The sequence below is a fragment of the Plecotus auritus genome (assembly GCF_963455305.1).
Source record: "Plecotus auritus genome assembly, chromosome: 7".
NCBI classification, from domain to species: domain Eukaryota; kingdom Metazoa; phylum Chordata; class Mammalia; order Chiroptera; family Vespertilionidae; genus Plecotus; species Plecotus auritus.
This window is the reverse complement of record NC_137774.1, coordinates 4443131-4466685: the sequence shown is the minus strand read 5'-3', so window position 1 is coordinate 4466685 and position 23555 is coordinate 4443131. Positions and strand designations below refer to the sequence as shown.

At 61.9% G+C, this 23555-nt stretch overlaps 1 protein-coding gene across 2 annotated transcripts; it reads left to right on the top strand.

The window, feature by feature from the left end:
- The first annotated feature begins 1419 nt into the window (after positions 1–1419).
- KIF19 (kinesin family member 19) lies at positions 1420–23516 on the top strand. 2 transcript variants are annotated; one of them, XM_080682655.1, is made up of 20 exons: positions 1420–1596; positions 3499–3579; positions 10677–10787; positions 11350–11437; positions 11752–11888; positions 13307–13432; positions 13725–13919; positions 14583–14729; positions 15570–15692; positions 17065–17230; positions 18567–18741; positions 18884–19082; positions 19594–19864; positions 19979–20100; positions 20383–20516; positions 20755–20860; positions 21055–21151; positions 21916–22313; positions 22503–22662; positions 22899–23516. In XM_080682655.1, exons 1-20 carry the CDS (start codon positions 1558–1560, stop codon positions 23027–23029), a joined length of 3006 nt encoding a protein of 1001 aa, XP_080538781.1. In that variant the 5' UTR covers positions 1420–1557; the 3' UTR covers positions 23030–23516. The 2 variants fall into 2 exon arrangements, with proteins under 2 accessions (XP_080538781.1, XP_080538780.1); XM_080682654.1 differs by having other exon boundaries at positions 20677–20860.
- Positions 23517–23555: the final 39 nt, after the last annotated feature.

The window sequence follows — 23555 nt, the reverse complement described above, 5'->3', positions numbered from 1 at the left end:
CCCTCACCACCCTGGGAGGGGCTTATGCACATGGAGGGACAGAAAGGAGAGACTTGGGGTCTGCAGTGTAAGCCAGAGGGGTGTCTTCTACCCAACGACACATCTTCCAACTGGCCGGATGCTCATGGCAGAATGCCCGTTTGCAAACCCGCCAGCCTCCGGGCAGCCTGGGCCAGAGAGCAGGACAAAACCTTGGGACAACCCCCGTCCCCCCCCGCCCCCCAAGGAGCAGTTTCTACCAAGCTTCCCCCGCTTTATCTATTTACCAAACCCAAGGCCACAGGTGGCTCTCTGCATTGCTTATTAATAACTCTAACACACAAGCTCCTGGGGCAGCCGGGGAAGCCAGCCCCAGGGCACACGCTGGCAGCGTGCTCTGCCTCTGGATGCCCGCCAGGCTGTCTGTGGCAGCCCTGGGTGGGGGGGTACGGGAGGAGCGCTCCCTTCCCCGCTGAGTCCATGGCTCCCCTCGCCCAGGGAGGCTGCCAGCTCAGCTCAGGTGGGGGGCAGGAGAAGACAAGGAAGATGGGCCTTCAGACACACCATCGCCCAGGAAACTAGGGCCCGGGGGGCGGGAACACTGGCTCCTGGTGGTTTGGCGAGTTGGATGCAGAGCTGGGGCCAGAATCCTGGTCTCCGGCGGCCTGAGGCGGGCGTCTTTCCCCGGTGCTCCTGGTGGTGGAATCGCTGTGACGCTCACCACATGCGGAGGCCGCAGGTCTGACCCCCGCTCTTGCACAGCATTGTGTCTCTTCCCGCGGGCGGGGCCAGAGGGCACACAGACCCCACCGGCTTGACCTAGATTCTGGGTTTCCCCATAGGGCCCTGTTTGCCAGTGGGGTGCATGGAGGCGGGCTCCTGTGTGACATAGTAATACAGGTGCCCCCCTCCACCCCGCGGGTGGGCAGCCTGGGCAAAGGGCCAGCTGTTTACCCCTCTGTCATTGGAGACAGGGATTAGACACCAGCCACAGCCACGATGCACGCAGCGCCCATGGGAACACGGGGCAGCCAGCCACCGCCCTGGAGACGCCAAGAGACAGACAGGCAGACAGAAAGACAGGCAGTCAGGCCCACAGCCGCCGCCGCGCGAGGGGCAGGGAGCGCCGCGGTCCAGCGAGCGGCGAGCCCGCAGGGCGCCCCCTGGAGGGCAGTGGGAGAGGGCCCGGCCGCGAGCGAGGGGGCACGGGGAGGCGCCGAGAGCGGCCAAACCGACACGGCGGCGGCGCCGGGCGGACGCAGGGCCTCGCCGAGGGCCGGAGGGACGCACAGGCGGGCACTCGCTGGGAAAGCGGCTCAGGCTCGAGCGCCTCCCCGGCGGAGGCGGCCCACTCCGGGCCGCAGCACGGGAGGGGCGGGGGCGCAGGGGGCGGGAGGCGCCGTCGGGGCCCTCCCCTCGCCCCGCCTCCCGGTCAGCGCCCTTGGCCGCGGGCGCGTTGTTGGTTTCGGGTTGTCAGGCAGCAGCAGCACGGGTGAGGCTGCGGGGGACCCGGTGACGGTGGGGGTGCGGCTCGGCCATGCCCGCTGTCGCGGCCTGAGCCCCTCCATCCCCGCAAGCATGAAGGACAGTGGGGACTCCAAGGACCAGCAGCTCACGGTGAGACGCCCATCAAGGGCCCCATCCGTGGCCCACACTCAGATTCCACCTCCCACAGACAGAGCGGTCCTTTCCCCTCGCCCCCCGCCCCCACAAAAGGACCCTCGGGACCAGGCAAGGCGACTGTCAGAGAACTTTCCCCAAGTCCTGGTGTCAGGAACGAGGGCGTCCTGCTGAGCCTCAGGTCAGCCCAGCTCCGCCCCTCCCTCTACACCTGCCCACCAGGGGCCCCAGCCCCCAAGCCTGTGCCCATGGGTCTCTGGGACAAGACTGCTCCCCCATCCAGAAACACCAGGGCAGGCTTGGCCCTCCTCCTAGAAGAGGAAGGAGGGAACCAAGGGGTACCCCAACCCAGTGGAGTCGGGAGTGCATTAAAGGAGCTGGGGATCACAGGTAGACAGACGAGAGCCGCCAGGTGCCAGGGGAGCTGGCATGGGGCTGAGGTGGCTGGTGATTGGGTTTGCAAGGAAGATGCTGCCCAAGTGAGGACTAAATGGTTCAGAGGATGCTGGGAGCCGCTGAGGGGGCCCCCAGCCCAGCCCTGGGGTCGGGGCAGATGCAGAGGTGTGCGTGGGGGGTGGGGCTCAGGTAGAGACTGAGGGCAGACTCCTGATTCTCAGTGGTGCTGGGTCAGAGTAATGGGGGGAAGGCTCAGTCACCCCAGGGCCATGCCCCCCCCCCGCCCCCAACTTCTGAGATCTGGGAACGGGCCTGTATCACCAGCAGGTGGGTGGTGATGTCACAGGAGGAGGATGCTACCTCAGACACGCCGCCTCTGCAGGGCGAGCTGGCTGCTCCAAACTGGAGCCTGGGCCCCAGCCCTCCAGCGAGGCCCTGGCTCTGGAGCATCCTCTCTGGCTGTTGGGAAGGGTCTCTTTGGAAGCGGCTTGATTGGCATGTGTGGTGTGCCCGCTCCGCAGGGCGGGAGGGTCCTCCCCTCCCAGCAGTGGCGTGTGGCTGAGGCGTCCGGCGCAGAGGCTCTGAGCGTGGATTAAACCCACACACCCCGCAGGCATTTCCCCTTGATCAGCAGAAACACACATGCTTCCATTCCTTTTTATTTTTTTTTTAAATTCTTAGTTTTCTTGTTTCCTTTTTTGTTAATCCTCACCTGAGGATATTTTTCCATTGATTTTTAGAGAGAGTAGAATGGAGGGGAAGAGGCAGAGAGAAACATCGATGTGAGAGAGACACATAGATTAGTTGCCTCTTGCACCTACCCTGACCAGGCCGGGGGATCGAGCCTGCATCTGAGGTATGTGCTCTTGACCGGAATTGAACCCAGGACCCCTCAGTCTGAGGGCCGATGTCCTATCCACTGAGCCAAGCCAGCTAGGCATGCCCCCATTCTTTGGGCAAGGCTCATGCAGAGAGAAGACGCACCGTCTCCCAGGGGCTGGAGAACAGAGAGGAGGGGCCCCGTGGAGCTGTCCTTGGGCAGGAATGTGGACCCAGGTGGAGGAGGAGGAGGCGAAGTTCCCCGGCCCCCGGCCCCATCCTGCTGCGCTCAGTGCTGCCCCTTTGGTTGCGGTTCCTTATTCACGGGGCACAGACCACCTACTCCAGGGCCAAGGGCTCCAAGTTCAAAGCCCGAGGGAGCTGCAGCCCCGATGCAGCCCGGAGGAGCAGGCAGCGCTCTGCCACGGGGATCGCCCTGAGCCACGGGCTCCTGGGGAAATGCACAGACTCAGACCCAGCCCCCATTCTCTGGACCTCCTGCCCTTACCCAGGTGGTTGTCCTGAACCACTGAGTTTTCCATACAACAAGGAGGCCGGAGATGGCTGGGCAGAGGCGAGCCGTGGGGCTTGCTCTCACGGAATCCCAGGGTCCTCTCGTCCTTCTCTCTGGGGCCCAGCACAGCGCTTCACGTCTAATCTCAGGGGTCTGGCCTTCCCTCCCAGGTGGCGCTCCGGGTTCGGCCCATCAGCGTGTCGGAACTGGAGGAAGGAGCCACCCTCATCGCCCATAAAGTGGACGAGCAGGTACGAGGGGTTGTGGCTGGGAACTGCAGGCCAGGGCACAGGTCTGTTCATACCTCATGGGGGCAGGTACCTGCTCACCTGGTAGTGACGGGAAGGGCCCCTGTGGCTTGCTGCACCATTCTTCTTCTCCCCACTGACTGAACTCTTGGCTAACACTGAATTGGCGACATCACCAAGGAAACAAGGGTTCCTTTTCCAGGAAGCCTTCCTAGATTGATCTAAGGAGAGCTGAAAGCTTCCCTAGCCTGGGTGGGTCCTGATCCCTCCTCCAGTTCTAAAACTTTCACTCCCACGTGCCCATGACATGACTTTCCCATGTTGATATGTCTGCTATGCGTAGAGCACGCATTTACACGGTCTCTAGAGCAAAAGCCCGCCTCCGGAGTATTCATGTTTTGCAAAGTCCTGGGATGTCTGTTTGCTCTCTCTTTTTTTTTTTTAATATATTTTATTGATTTTTACAGAGAGGAAGGGAGAGGGATAGAGAGTTAGAAACATCGATGAGAGAGAAACATCGATCAGCCGCCTCCTGCACACCCCCCCACTGGGGATGTGCCCGCAACCAAGGTACATGCCCTTGACCGGAATCGAACCTGGGACCCCTCAGTCCGCAGGCCGACGCTCTATCCACTGAGCCAAACCGGTCAGGGCTGTTCGCTCTCTTGATCCTCCTGTCACCATGATGAGGTGAGCAGGGCAAGTCCCACCTCTGTTTACACAGGAGGCAATCAGTATTCACCAAGTACCCACCGCACGCTGTGACGGTGCTATGGTGAAGGGAAAAGACCCTGTCCTCCCTTCGTTACCTTAGAGTCCAGTGTGGGCGGACAGGACATTAATCACAGCATTGCATCGCAAACAGGCGGGGGTTAGCGGCCCACAGGGCCTACAAAGAAATGCGTCGTAAGTATGAGGGGGACTCGGCCTAGTCCCGCAGCTCGGGGAGAAACGGGGCCTGCGCTGAAGCAGGAGGGATGAAGAAGAGTCATTAGGACTGTGCCGTGAGGGAGAAATCTCAGCCACAGGGACTGTGGCCCAGTGATGACAGAGACTGTGATGGGCTTGGGTAACTGAGAAAAAAACTGCCCTAGCCGGTGTGGCTCAGTGGATAGAGCGTCGGCCTGCGGACTGAAGGGTCCCGGGTTCAATTCCGGTCAAGGGCACATGCCCAGGTTGCGGGTCTGATCCCCAGTAGGGGGCGTGCAGGAGGCAGCCGATCCATGATTCTCTCTCATCATTGATGTTTCTATCTCTCTCTCCCTCTCCCTTCCTCTCTGAAATCAGTAATAATATATTTTTAAAAAAGAAAAAACTGATGTGGCTCAAGCAGGAGAGAGATGCAGAGAGCAGGCTGGAGGTGTGAGCTGAGGCTGGAGATGTAGACAGGGCCAGCCCCCACCCTCTGTAGGTCATGGCCAGGATGTGTGCTTGGGTAGGCAGTTGAGGACTCAGGTGCTGGGGTAGGAGTGGGCACAGTGGTACGGGCACCAGCAGCAGGTTTGTGCCCAGGTAGGAGCATCGCGGTGGCATGGCCTACGGCGACCCGAGAATGATCACTTGCCTCTGCTCAGTGGCCGCTGCACTTGCGTCTCCTCAGTGCCCGTGCTCGCTTCTCCTGAATGCAGCGGGATGTGCTGCTGGGTCAGGGAAGTTGGGGTGGCATGATGCCATGCAGAGCAAGGCACAAGTGGGCACGTGCTGGCCCTGGGCATGGCATGCTAGCCTCAGGACGCCCAAGGGCCTTGGGAAGCAAACTGGAGGCGGACAGCTCAGCCCGCAATGCCTGCCTGCCGCTGGGCTCCCCGAGGGGAGGTGCCCATCCAGCCGATTCTTTCAGCCCCGAAGTGGAGCTGTGGGCATGCGGAGCTGGGTGGTCCCAGCCTCCTGGCTTCTCCTCTGTTCCCTCTTTCAAGGAGCAGCCTTCCTCAGAGGCCTCGGGGAAGCAGGGATGGCTGGGAAGATCCCTTCTAAACTGGTTTGGGCAGCAGGAGCGCGAGGAATGTGCGCAACAGTCACATAGGGGAGTTCTGCCTTTGGCCAGCTGGGCGGCCCCGGGCGGGCTGCTTCCAAGACCCCCAGCTGCCTCTTCTGCAAGTGGGGACAGTAATCAGGATGCCTCTGCGGGGGGCTCTGTGGGCTGATGGACACACAGTGCTTCCCAGTGCCTGGCACACAGTAGGAGTCTAATGGATGTGCTACCCGCCTCTATTAGAGGCGGAGAGTCCCCGGGGCTGCCGAGGGGCAGCGCGCAGAGCCAGAGAACACGGGAGGAGAAACCTCCTTCCAGGCTAGGCCGCTCCCTGTCTGTCCAACTTGTCCCCAAGGGTATCAGGTCCTCATTTGGGACAATGGTGGCTCTCTCTCGGCTGCTCCTGGCTTCCGGCCGGCACGGGGGCCGATAGATATGAACTGATGCTGATGGAAACGCTCCGGTCTGGGCACAGCCCATTGTGTGCCCACACACGGCAGACACTGGCTTCTTTCTGTCCCTGCCAGTGGAGCGGGGGTCCGGCCTGATCCGGCTGAGCTGTGCCTCCGAGAAGGGCCCGGGCTGGGTGTTCCCTCCCCGCCTGGTCCTTTGTCAGCGGGAGGGGTGTCTGAGCAGCGTGGGCTCGGGGCTCTCAGCACGGACTCTGGGCCCTGCAGGGACAGCCGGAGGCCTCTGGTCCCGAGCTCCTTTTCACCCCACAGATGCGCTGCCTGGCCTGCTGTTGGAGATTAGCCACAGCCAACGGCAGGCTGGGACCCTCCAAAAAGCCCCGCTGTCCCCCACCAGCTCCATTCCTCAGACAGCAAGGCCCTGGCGAGCAGGAGGCAAAGACAGGAGTCCCCTTGCCTGCCACTCCGACCAGCCCCACCCTGGACTTCTGTCTCTCTCCAGCGACCCCCACAGCTGGTCTGTGGCCCTGGCCCAGAGGGAGGCTTGGGGTGCAGGCTTGGGCAGCTGTGGTCATGGGCCAGGTGGCTGGTCGTAGCTCTGTCCCCCGCTCTGAGGTCTGGGAGGGTTCTTAGCGCAGCCTTCCTTAGAGTTAGGCATTGTTCTCCTGGGGACAAGGGAGATTTCAGCAATGAGGCTGTGCAGAGCGGCCCTCTCACAGGACAAGTCCTTTGGGGACAAGAGGCTGGGTTCTGGGGAAGTGGAAGTTAGGGTTCAGATTTATAAAAGGGGTTCAGGGACCTCCCCAGGTCCTGGAGCCCCCGTGCAGTTCGGGACAGGAGCCACACTGCCTTCTTTAGCGGCCTGCGGGGCCAATATGCGCAAGAGCTCCCCCCCTCCCCCCTGCGCCTGGCACACAGTGGGGTTAACAGGTGTTAGTCTCTTTAAGGGCTGAAACGGGATGGTTTGGGACCCCAGAGGTAAAACTGAGCCCACCTCTTGCCTTCCCACTGCCTATGCTAGAGCTCTCAGGCCAGGGGTCCCCCATGTTCACCTCCACACGTCTGTGCTCCTAGAAGAGTGTGGTAGCCCAGCCAGCGTGGCTCAGTGGTTGAGTGTTGACCTATGACTCAGGAGGTCACACTTCAACTCCCGGTCAGGGCACATGCCCGGGTTGCGGGCTGGATCCCCAGTGTAGGGCGTGCTGGAGGCAGCTGATCAATGATTCTCTCTCATCATTGATGTTTCTCTCTCTTTCTCTCCCTCTCCCTTCCTCTCTGAAATCAACAACAACAGAGTGTGGTAGGAGCTCAGTCTCCTAGTAGCATCAGGGGCAGGACTAGACCCTGACACCGGACCCTTCAGGGGTGCCATCAATGACCACAAAGTGGGGGATGGGCAGCCTGAGCAGTCTGGGGGGCCCAAGGCTTCCAGGGTAGAAGCAGAAACTTTACACCAGCCCCCTTCCCTTCTGTCTCCCCCCACCCAACACACACACACACACACACACACACACACACACACACAGCCCACAGCCTGCAGACCCCCTTCCAGCTCTTTACCTACAGAATGTAAGTCACCTGACAAGACGGGCCATCCCATAATCAGCCTTTATCTGCTCAAAGCCCAACTGTCACCCCTGTGCTCCTGGGGTCCTTGTCTGAGGAGCCAGGCAAAGGCCCTCGAGTCCTGGCGGGGCCTCCGTTTCCTCCTCAGAAGCGGGAATAGTAACCTGCTCCGCCCAGCCGTGCCGAGGGCTCTGAGAGGATTAGGGGAGGCCTTGGACAGGGGAGCCACAGCCACACAATTGGGAGGCTGTTGTGAAAGATAAATTAAGTATCAGGTGACAGATGCCAAGTGTTGGGGGACGGAGTGCTGGGAGGGGCAGCCTATTAGCCCCCTTTCCTGCCCGGTTCCCTCCACACCCACCATCTGGATGCTTCGTGCCCCTTTGCCCCACAGAGCTGGGCCTGGTGGGGAGTGACTGGGGGAGACTGGGAGGGTTCTTCACCCTGCCCCTTAGCCATCACCCCCCTTAGCCATCACCCCCTTAGCCATCACCCCCCTTAGCCATCACCCCCTTAGCCATCACCCCCCTTAGCCATCACCCCCCTTAGCCATCACCCCCCCTTAGCCAACACCTCCCCTTAGCCCTCACCCCCTTAGCCATCACCCCCTTTAAGCAACACCCCTCCTTAGCCATCACCCCCCCTTAGCCAACACCTCCCCTTAGCCCTCACCCCCTTAGCCATCACCCCCTTTAAGCAACACCCCTCCTTAGCCATCACCCCCCCCTTAGCCAACACCCCCTTAGCCATCACACCCTTAGCCATCACCCCCCTTAGCCATCACCCCCCTTAGCCATCACCCCCCCCCCCCTTTAGCCAACACCTCCCCTGAGCCCTCACCCCCCTTAGCCATCACCCCCTATCTCCCCAGCCCCAGGCAACCACTGACCTACTTCCATTTCCACAGATGGACTATTCTGGACATTTCATATGGATGGAAGCACACAGTGTGCTGTCTTCATGTCTGGCTCCTATCACTGAGCGTAATGTTTTCAAGGCTCATCCACATTGTAGCACATGTCAGAACTTCATTCCTTCTTTTTCAATATATTGTTTTATTGATTTCAGAGAGGAAGGGAGAGGGATAAAAAGATAGAAACACCAATGATGAGAGAGAATCATTGATCGGCTGCCTCCTGCACGCCCCACACTGGGGATCGAACCCACAACCCTGGGGAACAAGCCCTGATTGGGCATCGAAACATGACCTCCTGGTTCATAGGTCGACGCTCAACCACTGAGCCACACCGGCCAGGCAGCACTTGTTATTGAAATGACCTGTTCCCCCTCGCCTGAAGTGTCAGAGGCAGAAAACCGTACTCTCTCTCCGCGCCCTTGCTTAAAGCCTGGTCCACAGAAGGTGCCCAGAAAGCATGCTCACCGGGGCCCACTGCCTGTGCTGCCCTCTGTGGCTCAGCTCCAGCTCACCTAACCAAGGGCACAAGGGCTCCTTTGTATGCCCGAGTGGCCAGGGAAGGGGCGATGCTCTGGAGGGTGGGGTGCGGGCTGGGACCCAGACAGATGAAGACCCAGACAAAGCCCTCTTTAAGGGGATCATGGCTGCCCTGCTGACAATGCACTGATTCAGGAGCCTGCAGATCGAAGGAACCAAATGCCCAGGAGCCATGAACTTGGCAGTGCCCGGAGGTCGTTTGGAGGTCATCAGTGGGATATGGGCATCAGTGAATGCCCCTCTCCCGCTCTCCCTCCCTGCACCAAAGCCCCTCCTGAGGGCACCCCGCAGGCCCTGCCTGTGTCCACCTGGCACCAGAGAGGTGAGAACCGGTACCGCTGGTCAGGTTCCCGTGCGGCCCACTGGGACCCACGCCCGGCCCTTGTCGCCGCGTTTATCTTCAGTTGGGCTGAAACTTGATCGGGCTCCTGCTGCCGGTGTTAGGGCTGAGAAGGAACTGGATCCTGGACGAGGCTTACGGGGCAGTGGGCAGAAGCCCTGAGGAGGTGGCTGGACCAGGGGGCACCCCGAGGGGCAGTGAGGCCGGACGACTGACCTGCGCTCAGCTCAGGGTGTCCCCCCCCCCCCCCCCCCCGCCGACCCTTGGCGAGCTGTGAGGGGCCCGAGTCAGGGCCTCAGTCTTTCCCGCACAATCCAGCCCGGCCTGTCTGGAGGCCCCTCCAGCTGGCTCACCTGAACCCCATCTGACGGGTGGGTGAGACTCCTGAGGCCGGGCCTCCTGGGGAGCTGCCTTCCCTCTCTCCTTCCTCCTCCCTCCTCACACCCCCCTCCTCCCTCCTCCGTGGAGAATCTCACAAGGAGGCTGTGCTGGGCCCCGGGGTCTTAGGCCAGTGTAGGTGCAGGGAGCCCAGGTGAGCACCTATGGCAGGGGGTCAGTGGTGAAGGGGGGCTGATGTCAGGGCGCACAGAGAATGCTGGAGAGTCTGGTGGAGTCCCAGGCCGTGGCCCTCCCAGGCCTGGGCCTCCTGCTTCCTCCCCCCAGTCACTGAGCACCAGTGGCTCTTTGCCCCACCCCTGGGTCTGCCAGTGGGTGAGAGGGAGATTGGGGGCTGAGGCAGGGGTGAAGCAGGGGTGAGGCAGGGGTGAGGCTGGGGTGCAAGGTCCTAGGTGCCTCACGGCTGCAGTGAGATGAAGAGTCTGCAGGTTTCGAGTCCGTTCCCCCACCGGCTAGTGTGTGAGCTTGGACAGGTCACTGCTCCGGGCCCGTCTCCTCTGTGAAGTGGGAATGGCAGTGGCCTTGCCGCCTGGCCCATGTGGGACTAACGGGGTCGGTGTCCGTGAAGTGCTCAAAACACGTCCTGACACAATACACGCCGGATGACCCCCAGCCCGTGTTACTGTTGCTCCTCCCTTGGGGACAAGCACGGGGCGTGGTGCAGGCAGAGGAAGGGGGCCCGGAGCTTGGTGGTCTAGGGCACATGGCACTCGGGGATCCTTTGGGCATCCAGGGCCAAGTGCCCAGCTGGGGCACACGGGCACTGATGGGGGCAGGGCTGGGCCCGGGGCGTAGGGGCCTGGGGCTGCCCAGCTCTGGGACTGCCTGCCAGACCTGACTGTGGTCCCCTGGCTTCTCCTCCCCGCCCCACCCCTGGCCCACACCCTGAGTGAGGAGGGGTGAGGTCAGTGCCAAGAGTGTGGCCGGGGCTCTGGTGACTGGGGCTGCCCTGGGCCTTTGCAGATGGTGGTTCTCATGGACCCGATGGAGGACCCCGATGACATCCTGCGGGCACACCGGTCCCGAGAGAAGTCCTACCTGTTCGACGTGGCCTTTGACTTCACTGCCACACAAGTGAGAGGGCTGGGCCTGGGGACGCCCTCTGCCCCACGTGTGAGGGACCCCAGGGGACCTGCCAGCAGCCCTCAGCCTGCCCGCCACCACTTGCTCCCTGACTCCCCCCTCCTGTGGCTCCGTGCGTGCAAGTGTGTGCTCGCCTGCATGGCATGTGCATGGCCTCCCTCCACGGGTACCCACACGGCACCCCCGGCAGGTGGCCCCCCGGGAGCTGGAGGGAGGTTCTGGAAGCCCATCTGGTGTGAGGAAGAGTCTCGGGGAAGCTGACACCCTCCCGGGACCCCCGTCTTGCCCATCTGTGGGACTCCCGGGAGCAGATGCAATGCGTCCCCGAGGCTGGGGGCCAGCCGCCAGCTGTGGGGGAGGCATCTCAGGTGTCCTGAGCGCTCTTTCAGGCGGGCGTCCCCCCATGGGGTGCAAGTCCCTCCACGCCCACCCCCACTTCTCTGGGGCCCAGGGACAGAAAGCGCCGCTGATGGGAGCAGCGGGAGGGTGCCCATGGGCAGTGTGCCCCGCCCGTGCCCAGGCCCCTGGCGGCTGTCCGCTCCCTTCCCTGCAGGAGATGGTGTACCAGGCCACCACCAAGAGCCTCATCAAAGGCGTCATCTCAGGCTACAATGCCACTGTCTTTGCCTATGGCCCCACAGGTGAGGGGGAGCCCACACAGTGGAGGGGGGCGGATGCTTGTCCCCCTTGAGGAGCAACCCCTTCGCCCTGTGTCAGAGAGCCAGTCTGGCCCCAGCTGGGGCAGGACTCAAGGATGTAGCTGACCCACCCCCTCACAGGGCCCTCAGGCCCCAGCGGCCCCATCCCCAGGCAAGACGCCATCCTCCCCAATCCTCGCCGCCCTGCCATCTGGGGGTCCCAGCCTTGAGAACACACCCAGGTTGGCCAGGACACCCTGCCCGGCAAGGTGGCACTCCCAACCCACCCTGCTCACCCACCACCGTGCTGTGCCCAGGCTGCGGGAAAACATACACCATGCTGGGCACGGACCACGAGCCAGGCATCTATGCCCGGACCCTCAATGACCTCTTCCGCGCCATTGAGGAGACCAGCAATGACATGGAATACGAGGTGTCCATGTCCTACCTGGAGGTGAGCCTCTCCCCACGCCGGCTTAGTCAAGGGGCCCATGGGACAGGGCTGGCCACCTGCCTGGGGCCATCACCAGGCAGTTTCCCGGGCTGCTCCCCACGGCAGCTCTCCCGCATATGCTGTTGGCCCCGCTTTACCGAAATGGGAGGCTCAGAGACGTGAGGCAAGTAGGCCAACGTCACACAGTAAAGAGAGGGAGCAAGGATTTAAACCCAGGAGCCCTGCTCACTGGCCACACTCCAAAACAGGCTTCTGCTGAGCGCAGGCTCAGTGCCCTCCATCCTTGGGGTCCATTTTATTTTTTAAAAATATGTTTTATTAATTTTTCACAGAGAGGAAGGGAGAGGGATAGAGAGTTAGAAACATCGATGAGAGAGAAACATCGATCAGCTGCCTCCTGCACACCTCCCACTGGGGATGTGCCCGCAACCAAGGTACATGCCCTTGACCGAATCGAACCTGCGACCCTTGAGTCCGCAGGCCGACGCTCTATCCACTGAGCCAAACCGGCCAGGGCTCCATTTCTTTATTTCTTCTTTTTTTTTAAATCCTCACCAGAGGATATTTTTCCATTGATTTTTAGAGAGAGAAAGACAGAGAGAAACATGGATATGAGAGAGAGACACAGCAATTGGTTGCCTCCTGCACGCGCCCCAACCAGGGCCCAGGCTGGGGACGAGCCTGCAACCAAGGTACGTGCCCCTGACCGGAATCGGACCCGGGACCCATCGGTCTGCAGGCCGACGCTCTATCCACCGAGCCAAACCAGCGAGAGCCTCCATGACCATTTCTTAAGGCCGACCCTGTCTGCCCTGCCAGGCTACCTCCTGGCGCTCGGTGTACGTGGGGGCGGCTGAGCATTGTACATACATGGACAGGCTTCAACCTGCCGGCCTTTGCCGCCTGGCCACAGCCCCCAGCACCCAGCGCCCACCTGTGGGAGTGCCAGCACCGGCAGGGCGGGGGCAGCGGGGGTGGGAGCTGACAGAGGCCAGACGAGGGGAGAGAGCCAGTGGGCCAGCCTCCATCTGGCTCCCGGCCGTGGGGCTCCTTCAGGAGCTGATAATCTCCCCGGTGACAGCTCAGGCGGAGCAGCGATGCATCACCGCCAGCAGGTCTCCCACCAGCATGGCAAGGCGCACTGGGTGTGGGGGTCGGGAGAGTGGTGTAAGGGTTGCTTAGCAACAAGCAGGGCAGGCCACCAGTCAGGTCCCCATTCTCTGCCCGGTGCCCAGCCTGCCCACCAAGGGGGTCCCTCTATCCTTGGCCCTGGTGGCTCCAGGTCTCCAGTGGATGCTAAAGCCCCCACCCCATCGAAAGAAAGGGGCCGGTGAGCTCCTGTCCATGCTCGCTCAGGAGGGATGGGGAACCTGGGCCTTAGTCTCCCATGAATACCTGCCCCCCACCTGTCCCATCAGATCTACAATGAGATGATCCGGGACCTGCTGAACCCCGCCCTGGGGTACTTGGAGCTGAGGGAGGACTCCAAGGGGGTGATCCAGGTGGCGGGCATCACCGAGGTCTCCACCATCAACGCCGAAGAGGCAAGTCTAACACAGCCAGCAGGGCACATAGTGACCCCTGAGGGGCAGGGGGCACACAGCGACCCGAGGGGCAGGGGGCACACAGCAACCCGAGGGGCAGGGGGCACACAGCAACCCGAGGGGCAGGGGGCAGAGGGCTGACCAGACAACCCGCCTCCTCGTGTGAGCACAGCCCCTGCCCTCCACAGGCCGCTCCACACACAGCGGCCAGCCCACCACCTCCTGGTCCTTCCCCCGGTTTGTGGGAGCACCCCCACTGGTCCCCAAGAGTGGCCTCCCTCCTGCCCACCAGATCATGCAGCTGCTGATGAAGGGGAACCGGCAGAGGACCCAGGAGCCCACGGCCGCCAACCGGGCGTCCTCCCGCTCCCACGCGGTGCTGCAGGTGTCCGTGCGCCAGCGCAGCCGCGTCAAGAACATCCTGCAGGAGGTGCGGCAGGGCCGCCTGTTCATGATCGACCTGGCCGGCTCCGAGCGCGCGTCCCAGGTGAGGGAGCTCCCCCGGAGGCTGGGGGGGGGGGGACGGGGGGGCGGGAATGCGGCCTCCCGGATGAGGTCAGCTCCCCCAGGACTGAGGAGAATGTTTTATGGGGGGGTGGGGAGGGGGAAGCAGAGGGCAAGGATGCCAGCCTCCCAGTTCAGACGGAAGGAGAGAAACCCACCCTCCAACACACACACACACACACACACACACACACACACACACACACACATGTCCTGGAGCCTGGGGCGCCCTCTAGGGCCCTGTGCCTGTGGTTCTCCTGGCTCTGAGCTGGGGCCAACCACCTCCCTCCACCTCATGGTCAGCACAGCACAGCTGTGCAGGGGGCCTGTGCAGGGGGCCTGCCGGGGCGGGGGGGGGGGGGGGGGGCGGGGGCAGGACAGAGGGTGGCTCTCTCAGCCCCGCCCAGGAGAGGAGCAAGCCGCCAGTCCCTCCCTCTCACTCAGAGGCCTCCTTCTCTCCCCTTGGAGCATGCCCTCGGGAGGGGGGCAGGGCAAGGCCTGGTTGGTCATCTCGACCTTTCAGAGCCCGGGTGGGGGGCGGGGGAGGGAGAGGCTCATAACCCAGGATCCCCAGGCGTTGGGGGTGAGGCCTGTCCCCTGCCCCACCCAGAAGGCCACAGCTCTCCCCCCCACTGCTCGCCCCCAGACACAGAACCGTGGGCAGCGCATGAAAGAGGGGGCCCACATCAACCGCTCCCTACTGGCCCTGGGCAACTGCATCAACGCCCTGAGCGACAGGAGCAGCAACAAGTACATCAACTATCGCGACAGCAAGCTCACCCGGCTCCTGAAGGTACCAGCGCTCCGGCCCAGGCGCTGGGCACCAGGGGAGGCTGCCAGGGTTAGCCAGTGATACACAGGGTGCCCAGCCACGTTGGAATTTCACACAGACAGAGAATTGTATTTACTTAGTATAAGTACACCCCAAATATTGCATTTGTATTTTATCTGGCGACTCCTACCAAATCCAATCTTCATACGACGATCCCCATTCTTCACGCTGGCCAAAATCACAGTGCCATCAGCAGTTGGGAAAGGAGGGCCCTGGGCAGCCAGAAGTGGAGGAGAGAGGAGGGAGGGCCCCTCGGGCCCCCAGCCAGCCGCGCCTTCCCAGGCTCCTCTGTGTGAGGGGAGAGAAGGGGGGCCCGGAGGCCCTGCCCGGGATACTCGAAATGTCCAAATGAGAACTTTGTTTTGTTTTGTTTTTTTAATATATATTTTATTGATTTTTTACAGAGAGGAAGGGAGAGAGATAGAGAGTTAGAAACATCGATGAGAGAGAAACATCCATCAGCTGCCTCCTGCACACCTCCTACTGGAGGATGTGCCCGCAACTAAGGTACATGCCCTTGACTGGAATCGAACCTGGGACCTTTCAGTTCGCAGGCTGACGCTCTATCCACTGAGCCAAACCAGTTAGGGCCAAATGAGAACTTTGGAGAACAAAGTGGAAGTGGGAAGTGGGGGATGGGAGGGGGAGGGGAAATCTGGACTGAGGGGGACCATGTGCTGCTCAGCACCAGGGAGAGAGAGAGAGAGAGAGAGAGAGAGAGAGAGAGAGAGAGACCCCGCAGGGGAACCTGGACAGCCTGGCTGACCACAGGCCCTCCTCCCTAACCCTCCTCGCATCTAGGACTCCCTGGGGGGGAACAGCCGCACCGTGATGATCGCCCACATCAGCCCCGCAAGCAGCGCCTTCGAGGAGTCCCGGAACACCCTGACCTACGCCGGCCGGGCCAAGAACATCAAGACAAGGGTGAGGGCCCCACTGAATCTCTGGATGGATCCCAGACCCTGCCACCCCTCCCACACTCCCTGCAACCAGCCACCATCGCACTGGCCCCACTCCCGCTCGGAATGCTACCCCCATGCCCTCTCCCTGCCCCTCCAACACCTGCATGCTTGCCAGGAAGCCCGCAGCTCCCCAGGGGTCCCCTCCTTCATGTTCAAGGTCTGAGCTCCCCTGGCCCAGCCCCTCCCTCTTCCCCTTTGCATTTTCAGATGCTCATTCAGACCGTTACATTTCAAAGCACCTCATCGTAACAGCCATGTACGCTGAGCCCTTTGCCATCCGTTTCACGTGCTCCCCCTTGAGGCCGGAGTTATCAGTCACGTTTCACAGTTTAGGGAAATGAGGCCACAGGAAGTGAGGGGACGCCCCCGCCGGGCAGGGATGGCACTGAGACTGTCCCCGCCGTCTCGGAGGGAGTCTATTTCGATGTGTGTGTGAAGGGGCAGATGGACGGACATCAGATAGGCTCCTTCTCCCGACACTGCAATTTTCCAGCCACCGTTCCCTCCCAACCCTCAAGGAACCTAACGGCGGGGGGAGACACGTCCTGAAACAGTTGATAGCTCAGAATATTATGAACAGCAGGTCGATGACGCCAACAGGGGGCGGGCTGGTGGGATTCCACGGAGCTCTTTGGAGACCGTGAGTGAGACTCGGAAGGATGGGAGGACATTCCAGAAGTGGGGAGCAGCCAGAGCAGAGGTTCCAAAAGCAGGAAGGAGATGGTGTCTGGTGGGATGGGGAGAGCTGGATGGTTCCTCACCTATCACAGAATGTTCACGACAAAGCAGCGAGCCAAAAGGAAATCCAGACTGCCCGGCTGGTGGGGCTCAGATGGTTGAGCGTTGACCTATGAACCGGGAGGTCACGGTTCGATTCCCGGTTCGATTCCGGGTCAGGGCACATGCCCGGGTTGCGGGCTCAGTCCCCAGTAGGAGGCGTGCAGGAGGCAGCCGATCCATGATTCTCTCTCATCAATGATGTTTCTATCTCTCCCTCTCCTTTCCTCTCTGAAATGAATAAAAATATTGTTTTAAATAAAAAAGAAAGAACAGGGGAATCCAGACAGACAGTGGTGGGCCGTCAACACCAGGTGAAGGAACAAGGGCGTCCCCCAGGCAGTAGGGAGCCAGTGAAGGTTCAGCAGGGGAAGCAGCATTTTAGGAGAGCGGCTCTCTCAGAGGCATGTAGTGTGACAGGCTGTGGGGTTGGAGGCAAGGCCACTGCTGTCACCCAGAAGCTCTGGGGGTCGGGGAGGAAGAGAAAGGAAGACCCGCAGGCCGGCCCTGGCCCCTGGGGTCACTACCTGCTCTGCCCCGTCCCACGCTCCCCGCAGGTGAAGCAGAACCTGCTCAGCGTCTCCTACCACATTGCCCAGTACACCAGCATCATCGCCGACCTGCGGGGCGAGATCCAGCGGCTCAAGTGCAAGATTGATGAGCAGGGAGGGCGAGGCCAGGCCCGGGGACGGCTGGAGCGGGGTGACATTCGCCACATCCAAGGTGTGTGTGTGTGGGGGGGGGTGTCTATGTTAGTGGGAGGGGGGTGTCTATGTTAGTGCAGGCTGTCTCAGATTGCTCTGGGGTCAGGCAGTGCTAGAGTCAGACTCTGGCTGGGTAGCCGTGACTGGTCACTCCACCGCCCTGAGCCTTCGCTGTAAAATGGAATCATGATCGCTGAAGCTTAGGTGGGATCACACGAGTGAGGGTCACAGGAGCGTTTAGCTGCGTAGGATCTCACCCTCCACGCTGCAGGGTAGGGCTGCAAGGCCATGCCGGGCATCACCAGAGGGGGCACATCCTACATTCTCTTGTAGACTTGAGTTTGCCATGATGGTTTGCCAACTGGTGGCAGTATCGTGTCTAAGGGGCACTTTTTAAAAATTGATTTCAGAGCCCTAACTGGTTTGGCTCAGTGGATAGAGCGTCGGCCTGTGAACTGAAGGGTCCCAGGTTCGATTCTGGTCAAGGGCATGTACCTTGGTTGCAGGCACATCCCCAGGAGGGGGTGTGCGGGAGGCAGCTGATCAATGTTTCTCTCTCATCGGTGTTTCTAACTCTCCCTCTCCCTTCCTCTCTGTAAAAAATCAATAAAATATATTTAAAAAAAATAAAAATAAATAAAAATTGATTTCAGAGAGGAAGGGAGAGGGAGAGAGAGATAGAAACATCAATGATGAGAGAGAATCACTGATCGGCTGCCTCCTGCATGCCCCCTTCTGGGGATCGAACCTACAACCCAGGCATGTGCCCTGATAGGGAATAGAACCGTGACCTCCTGGTTCATAGGTCGATGCTCAACCACTGATCAACACGGGCTGGGCTAAAGGGCACCTTTTTAAAAATATATATATTTTATTGATTTTTTACAGAGAGGAAGGGAGAGAGATAGAGAGTTAGAAACATGGAAGAGAGAGAAACATCAATCAGCTGCCTCCTGCACATCCCCTACTGAGGGTGTGCCCGCAACCAAGGTACATGTCCTTGACTGGAATCGAACCTGGGACTCTTCAGTCCTCAGGCTGACGCTCTATCCACTGAGCCAAACCAGTTAGGGCTAAAGGGCTCCTTTTAATCGCTGATGCTAAGGTGCTGTAAGGGCCAGTGGAAGCCTGGTTCATACAGAGGGGCTGGGGTCACCTTTGGGCCACAGCCTAAAGACTCAATGTGGAAGTGCAGTGCGGGGGGGAGATAGCAATCTAGGAGGTCTTTCTAGAGGCGGTGGTTGGACTGAAAGTGGTTTGGGAAGAAAGGGCGTGGAGGGCCCCAGAGGGGCCTCGACTCGCCTGGCCCGAAGCCTCTCTCTTCACCGAGCTCCCCACACCCATCCGACGGGCAGCTGAGGTCCAGCAGCACCGCGGGCAGGAGGAGCAGGCCGACATGGGGCAGCTGCGGGAGCAGCTCATCGGCGCTTTCCAGGAGCAGATGGACGTGCGCAGGCGCCTGCTGGAGCTGGAGAACCACGCCATGGAGGTCCAGATCGACACCTCCCGCCACCTGCTCACCATCGCCGGGTAAGCACCCCCTGCCCCCGGGCCCTCCCGTCCCACACCCCCCCGGGCCGGGGACAGCGGGACTCGGAGCTGTAGCTGCTCACTGTGCCCTGTTCCCCGTGACCCGGATCCACGGCTCCCCGTGGGGATGGGGCCGCGGCAGCTGGGAGCAGGAGAAGTCGCGCAGGGCGCTCAAATGGCGGGAGGAGCAGCGGAAGGAATCCTACACCAAGGACGACAGTGAGAAGGACTCCGACCCCGGCGAAGACCAGCCCGACATCGTGGAGCCGCCGGAAGTGGCCTCCGCCCGGGAGAGCATCGCCGCCCTGGTGGGCGAGCAGAAGAAGCTGCGCAAGCAGAAGGTGCCCGGGCTTTGGGGGCGGGGAGAGCGGGTTCCGGGGGGGAGGAGCCCAAGGGGGCGGGGCAGGGCTGGGGGGTAGTTCCTTAGTGACCTCTGCCCTCGAGCTCCTGGCCTGTAAAATGAGAGGGCTCACGGTGCAGCCCTGGTGGGTCGTGGAGGAGATGACATACGTCCCTGTCACATACCAAGGATTCCAAAAGTGGCAGCGAGCATTTCATCAGGGTTCCCCGATGACGGCTCTTGGCCTTCTGTTCGGAGAAGACCCAAACCCGGGGCTTCCAGGGCACCAGAGGGGCTGCGGGGGAGGGGTAGTTTGTGCTCAGAGCAGCCAGAGGTGGCCCAGAGGGGCCCCGTGGGAGCAGCCCCTGGTTGCGAGGCCCACGATACAGCGTCGAGGGCGGGGACCTCGGAACGGAGCCCCCGGGAGTCCGGGGACAGGAGGGGCGAGGACAGGCCGGGCCAGAGGGGGCGGCCCCGGCCCGCTGCCCGGCGCTGACCCCCGCCGCCCCCAGCTGGCCCTGGAGCAGCGCTGCCGGGAGCTGAGCGCGCGGGGCCGCCGCCTGGAGGAGACGCTGCCGGGGCGCATCGGCTCCGAGGAGCAGCGCGAGGTGCTCAGCCTGCTGTGCCGCGTGCACGAGCTCGAGGTGGAGAACACGGCGATGCAGTCGCACGCGCTGCTCCGCGAGGGCGCGCTCCGCCACCGCCGCGAGGCCCTGCGCCGCCTGGAGCAGCACCGCACCCTCTGCGATGAGATCATCCAGGGCCAGCGGCAGATCATCGACGGTAGGTCCCGCCTCTGAGACGCGTACGCGGGACTCCCTCCCCGCCACCCCCCCCTCCAAGGGCTAAGGGTCCAAAGACACGCCTGAGCCCTGCCCCTCCTCCCTCCGCCGGTAGATTACAACCTAGCCGTCCCCCAGCACCTGGAGGAGCTCTATGAGGTGTACCTGCGGGAGCTGGAGGAGGGCGGCCTGGAGCGGGCCACCATCATGGACCGCGTGGCCTCCAGGGCCCTGCAGGTGGGCGCCTGGGCATGTTGGGGGGGAGGGGCCGATGCCCAAGGCAATGCCGGGGGACCAGGCGGGCTGACACCCCAGGAAGCTGCCCCCCTTTCCTTCTTATCCCACCCAAAGCCTTGCCACTGGGGATGCCCAACAGCCACAGCTTACCCCGTGGGGCCCAGAACACTGCCCTCGGGGGCTCCCAGCCCGCATTCCAGCCCTGGTCTTCCTGTGTGCCTCTGTGTTATTATCTGGTCCAAGGCCACGTCTTCTGACTGTCCATCCCTGCCCCCTCCCCAGGACAGCTGCTTGCCCAAGATTATCCCAGCAGGAACCACGCTGACCCCCGAGGCTGACCTGGAGAGCGTGAAGACGCTGAGCTCTGAAGCCCAGCGCCTGCAGCACAGCATCCTCCCTCCTCTCAGCACGGAGAGGTGAGCCCGGGGACACATCCCACAGCCCTGCCTGCCGGCCACCGCGGGATGCCCGCCCAGAGTGGGGCTGCTTGGGGGAGATGGGGCAGGAGCAACGGGGAGGAGGTGGCACAGGTCTGGAGCGAGGGCTCCCGGGTTCTCTCTCCCTTCGTGCAAACAGCTCTCCCCTGGCACGGGGGTGGGCCCTCTGTGGGACCAGCTTGGTCATCAGATGCCCATCCTCTCCCGCCAACCTCAGTGAAGCCAACCACGCGTTCAAGACCAGTCCCCGGGCGTGGCAGGTGAAAAGCTCCTCTGTGCCCACCCCACCCCCCATCCAGATCGGCCACCTGGTGACCCAGGAGGTGAGCACTGAGCACTGAGCACCCTCGGCCCCATGGGCCCTCGCTGAGGGTGGGGCACAAGGGCGGGCGCCCAGCGGTTGGGATGGAGCCTTCCCGAAGTGGCCACCACCCCTGAGGCCCCGCTGTCTGCTGAGTGGGGCGTGGGGTCTCCGCTGGGTTCAGCGCCTTTGTCCTCCCGATCACCTTGTCCGCAGGCCCCCCCTCAGGACAGCCTGGTCAGCCTGAGCAGCCGCATCACCTCCTCCCCCGACAGCAGCGAGAACCTGTCGGAGATCCCCTTGTCCCACAGAGGTGTGCCCCCCGCTGAGCCTGGCATCACCTCCACTGCTCAGCTCGCCCAGCAGAGCGCCCTTGCCTGCCCTCTGCTCTGCTGAAGCTGCCCATCCAGGAAGCAGGCACCAGTGCCCCAGAGGGTTAACCGCCAGGGACCCGCAGAGCTGGGGGCACCGTCAGAAGTCAGAATGGGGAACATGTGGCCCTTGGGATCACGGCCCCCCTCCCACTCAGTAATAACTGCAGCAGCAAATTCAGATCGAATCCATGCCCCTTGCCATAGGCCCGTGGTCGGCAAACCGCAGCTCGCGAGCCACATACAGCTCTTTGGCCCCTTGAGCGTGGCTCTTCCACAAAAGACCACGGCCTGGGCGAGTCTATGTTGAAGAAGTGGCGTTAGAAGTTTAAGTTTAAAAAAGTTGGCTCTCAAAGGAAATTTCAATCGTTGTCCTGTTGATATTTGGCTCTGTTGACTAATGAGTTTGCCAATCACTGTCATAGGCTAAGCCCATTGTCTCAGTTAATGCTCACAATCACCCTGCGGTGGTGGTGGTGGGGGGGGGTTCGTTTTACCACCTCCAGTTTAGAGATGAAAGTGAGGCTCAGAAATGTGTCCCAGGCTTGTTAAATGGCAAGCAAGTGGGGGTGCTGGGAGTGAAACCCAGACATCCTGGCTCCTACCCGTTCCTGCCTTGGGGGGCGGGGGACGGCGTTGGAGGTGCAGAAGGGAGAGGAATACGAGGCCTTGATCCCGGGGTGGGCTCTCCCTCTGTCCGCTGCAGAGAGGAAGGAGATTCTGACTGGCACCAAGTGCATCTCCGTGAAGGCTGCCCGCAGGCGCTCGAGGGCCCTGGGAACGGAGGGGCGCCACCTGCTGGCACCGGCCATGGAGCGCAGCACCCTGTCCCTGCACTCGCTGAGCGAGGCGGATGATTCTCGGCCACCAGGCCCACTGGCCTGCAAGCGGCCTCCCAGCCCCACGCTGCAGCACGCTGCCAGCGAGGACAACCTGTCCAGCAGCACGGGCGAGGCCCCACCCCAGGTGGCCGGGCATCGAGACGATGGCCCCGGGCCCTGGCTGCGGGGCCAGAAGAAAAGCCTGGGCAAGAAACAGGAGGAGTCGCTAGAGGCAAAGAGGAGGAAGCGGAGGTCCCGGTCTTTTGAGGTCACCGGGCAAAGGGTGAGGCTAGGGGTGGGGTGTCTGGGCCCCTTCCTTGTGGGTGGGGGCCTGAGGGCTGGGTTCCTCCAGAGGCTCAGAGCATCTGCACCACCCTCCACGCCTCTGTCTCCCAGGGTGGCCCATAGCTGGGGGCAGATCCCTGTAGCACATCCCCGCAGCTCGGGCCTTACTGTTCTCCCACCAACACAGCTCTCCTGCCCCAAGACACACCTCCTGGGGCCCCGCCCCCTGGAGAGCATCTCGGACCACAGGATGCCAGTGTGCGGGCACCCAGCCCCTGGGATCCGGCATCTGGGAAAGGTCACGCTGCCTCTGTCCAAGGTCAAACTCCCTCCAAGGCAGAACACAGGTCAGTACCAGCAAGAAGGGATGGGGAAGGGGAGCCCTTGGCCTGTCCAGAGAGGAGGCATGTTGAGCTGTCTGCCTCCATGGCCGCCCCGGCTGAAAACAGGGTTCTTGCAGAATACTGTGCGTGGGACTGACATCTTGGGGTTGTGCCCCTGGAGAGTTCAAGGCCACTGGGTGGTGAGAGAGGGGAAGGGGAAGCATTCCTAACCCCTGCTTCTGGCCCTTCCCCTGTTTCAGGCCCTGGGGTTTCCTCCCCACTCGTTGTCCCCTCCAATCCGGCTGGTGTTTCCCGACGGGCTACCCGTGGGCCCCGCCTGCCCCACGGCACAAGCACCCATGGCAAAGACGGACGCTTCCGGCATAACTGAGGGGCCCAGTCTGGAACCGGCCCTCCTGCCCCAAAGACTGAATGGGGTGTAGTGGGAAATGGGAGATGGAGGCTGGGCAGGTGGGGGTGACCTGGAGGCAGGAGCTCAGGATCTCAGAAGGCCGGGGCTCCCAAGACCCAGGAATTATGAGGGTGTCTGCCCAACCCTTCCATGTGTGCAGTGCCGCCGGGGCGGGGAGGTGAGCCCAGGAGGCAGGCCCGGCTGACAGGGCTCCGTGGCCTCCCAGCCTTGGATGGAACCCTGTTGCCAAAACTGCACAGACCTGTGGCCAGACTCGGCCTCGGAAATGGGGGGAGGGAGCTGTTCGTGGGACAGGGCTCCTGGGCCCACACCTGGGGGCAAGGGCCTCCTGGCTGGCGGGAAGGGCCAGCAGATGGTTCTCCTACTATGGGGGGAGGGAGGGAGTCTGGTTTCCTTACTTGGCAGTGGCTTCCTTTTTAACAGTAAAATCCCATTCGGGTCTTGAGAGTTGTGTTGGAAACTAGACCTTGGAAACTGGGTGCCC

Excerpts from the sequence above, each read along its gene's own strand:
- KIF19 (XM_080682654.1), top strand. The coding sequence starts at position 1,558 with ATGAAGGACAGTGGGGACTCCAAGGACCAGCAGCTCACG. Across the intron at positions 10,788-11,349 it reads TTGACTTCACTGCCACACAA|GAGATGGTGTACCAGGCCAC; the intron begins GTGAGAGGGCTG and ends CCTTCCCTGCAG. Across the intron at positions 18,742-18,883 it reads CACCTGCTCACCATCGCCGG|CTGGGAGCAGGAGAAGTCGC; the intron begins GTAAGCACCCCC and ends GGGCCGCGGCAG.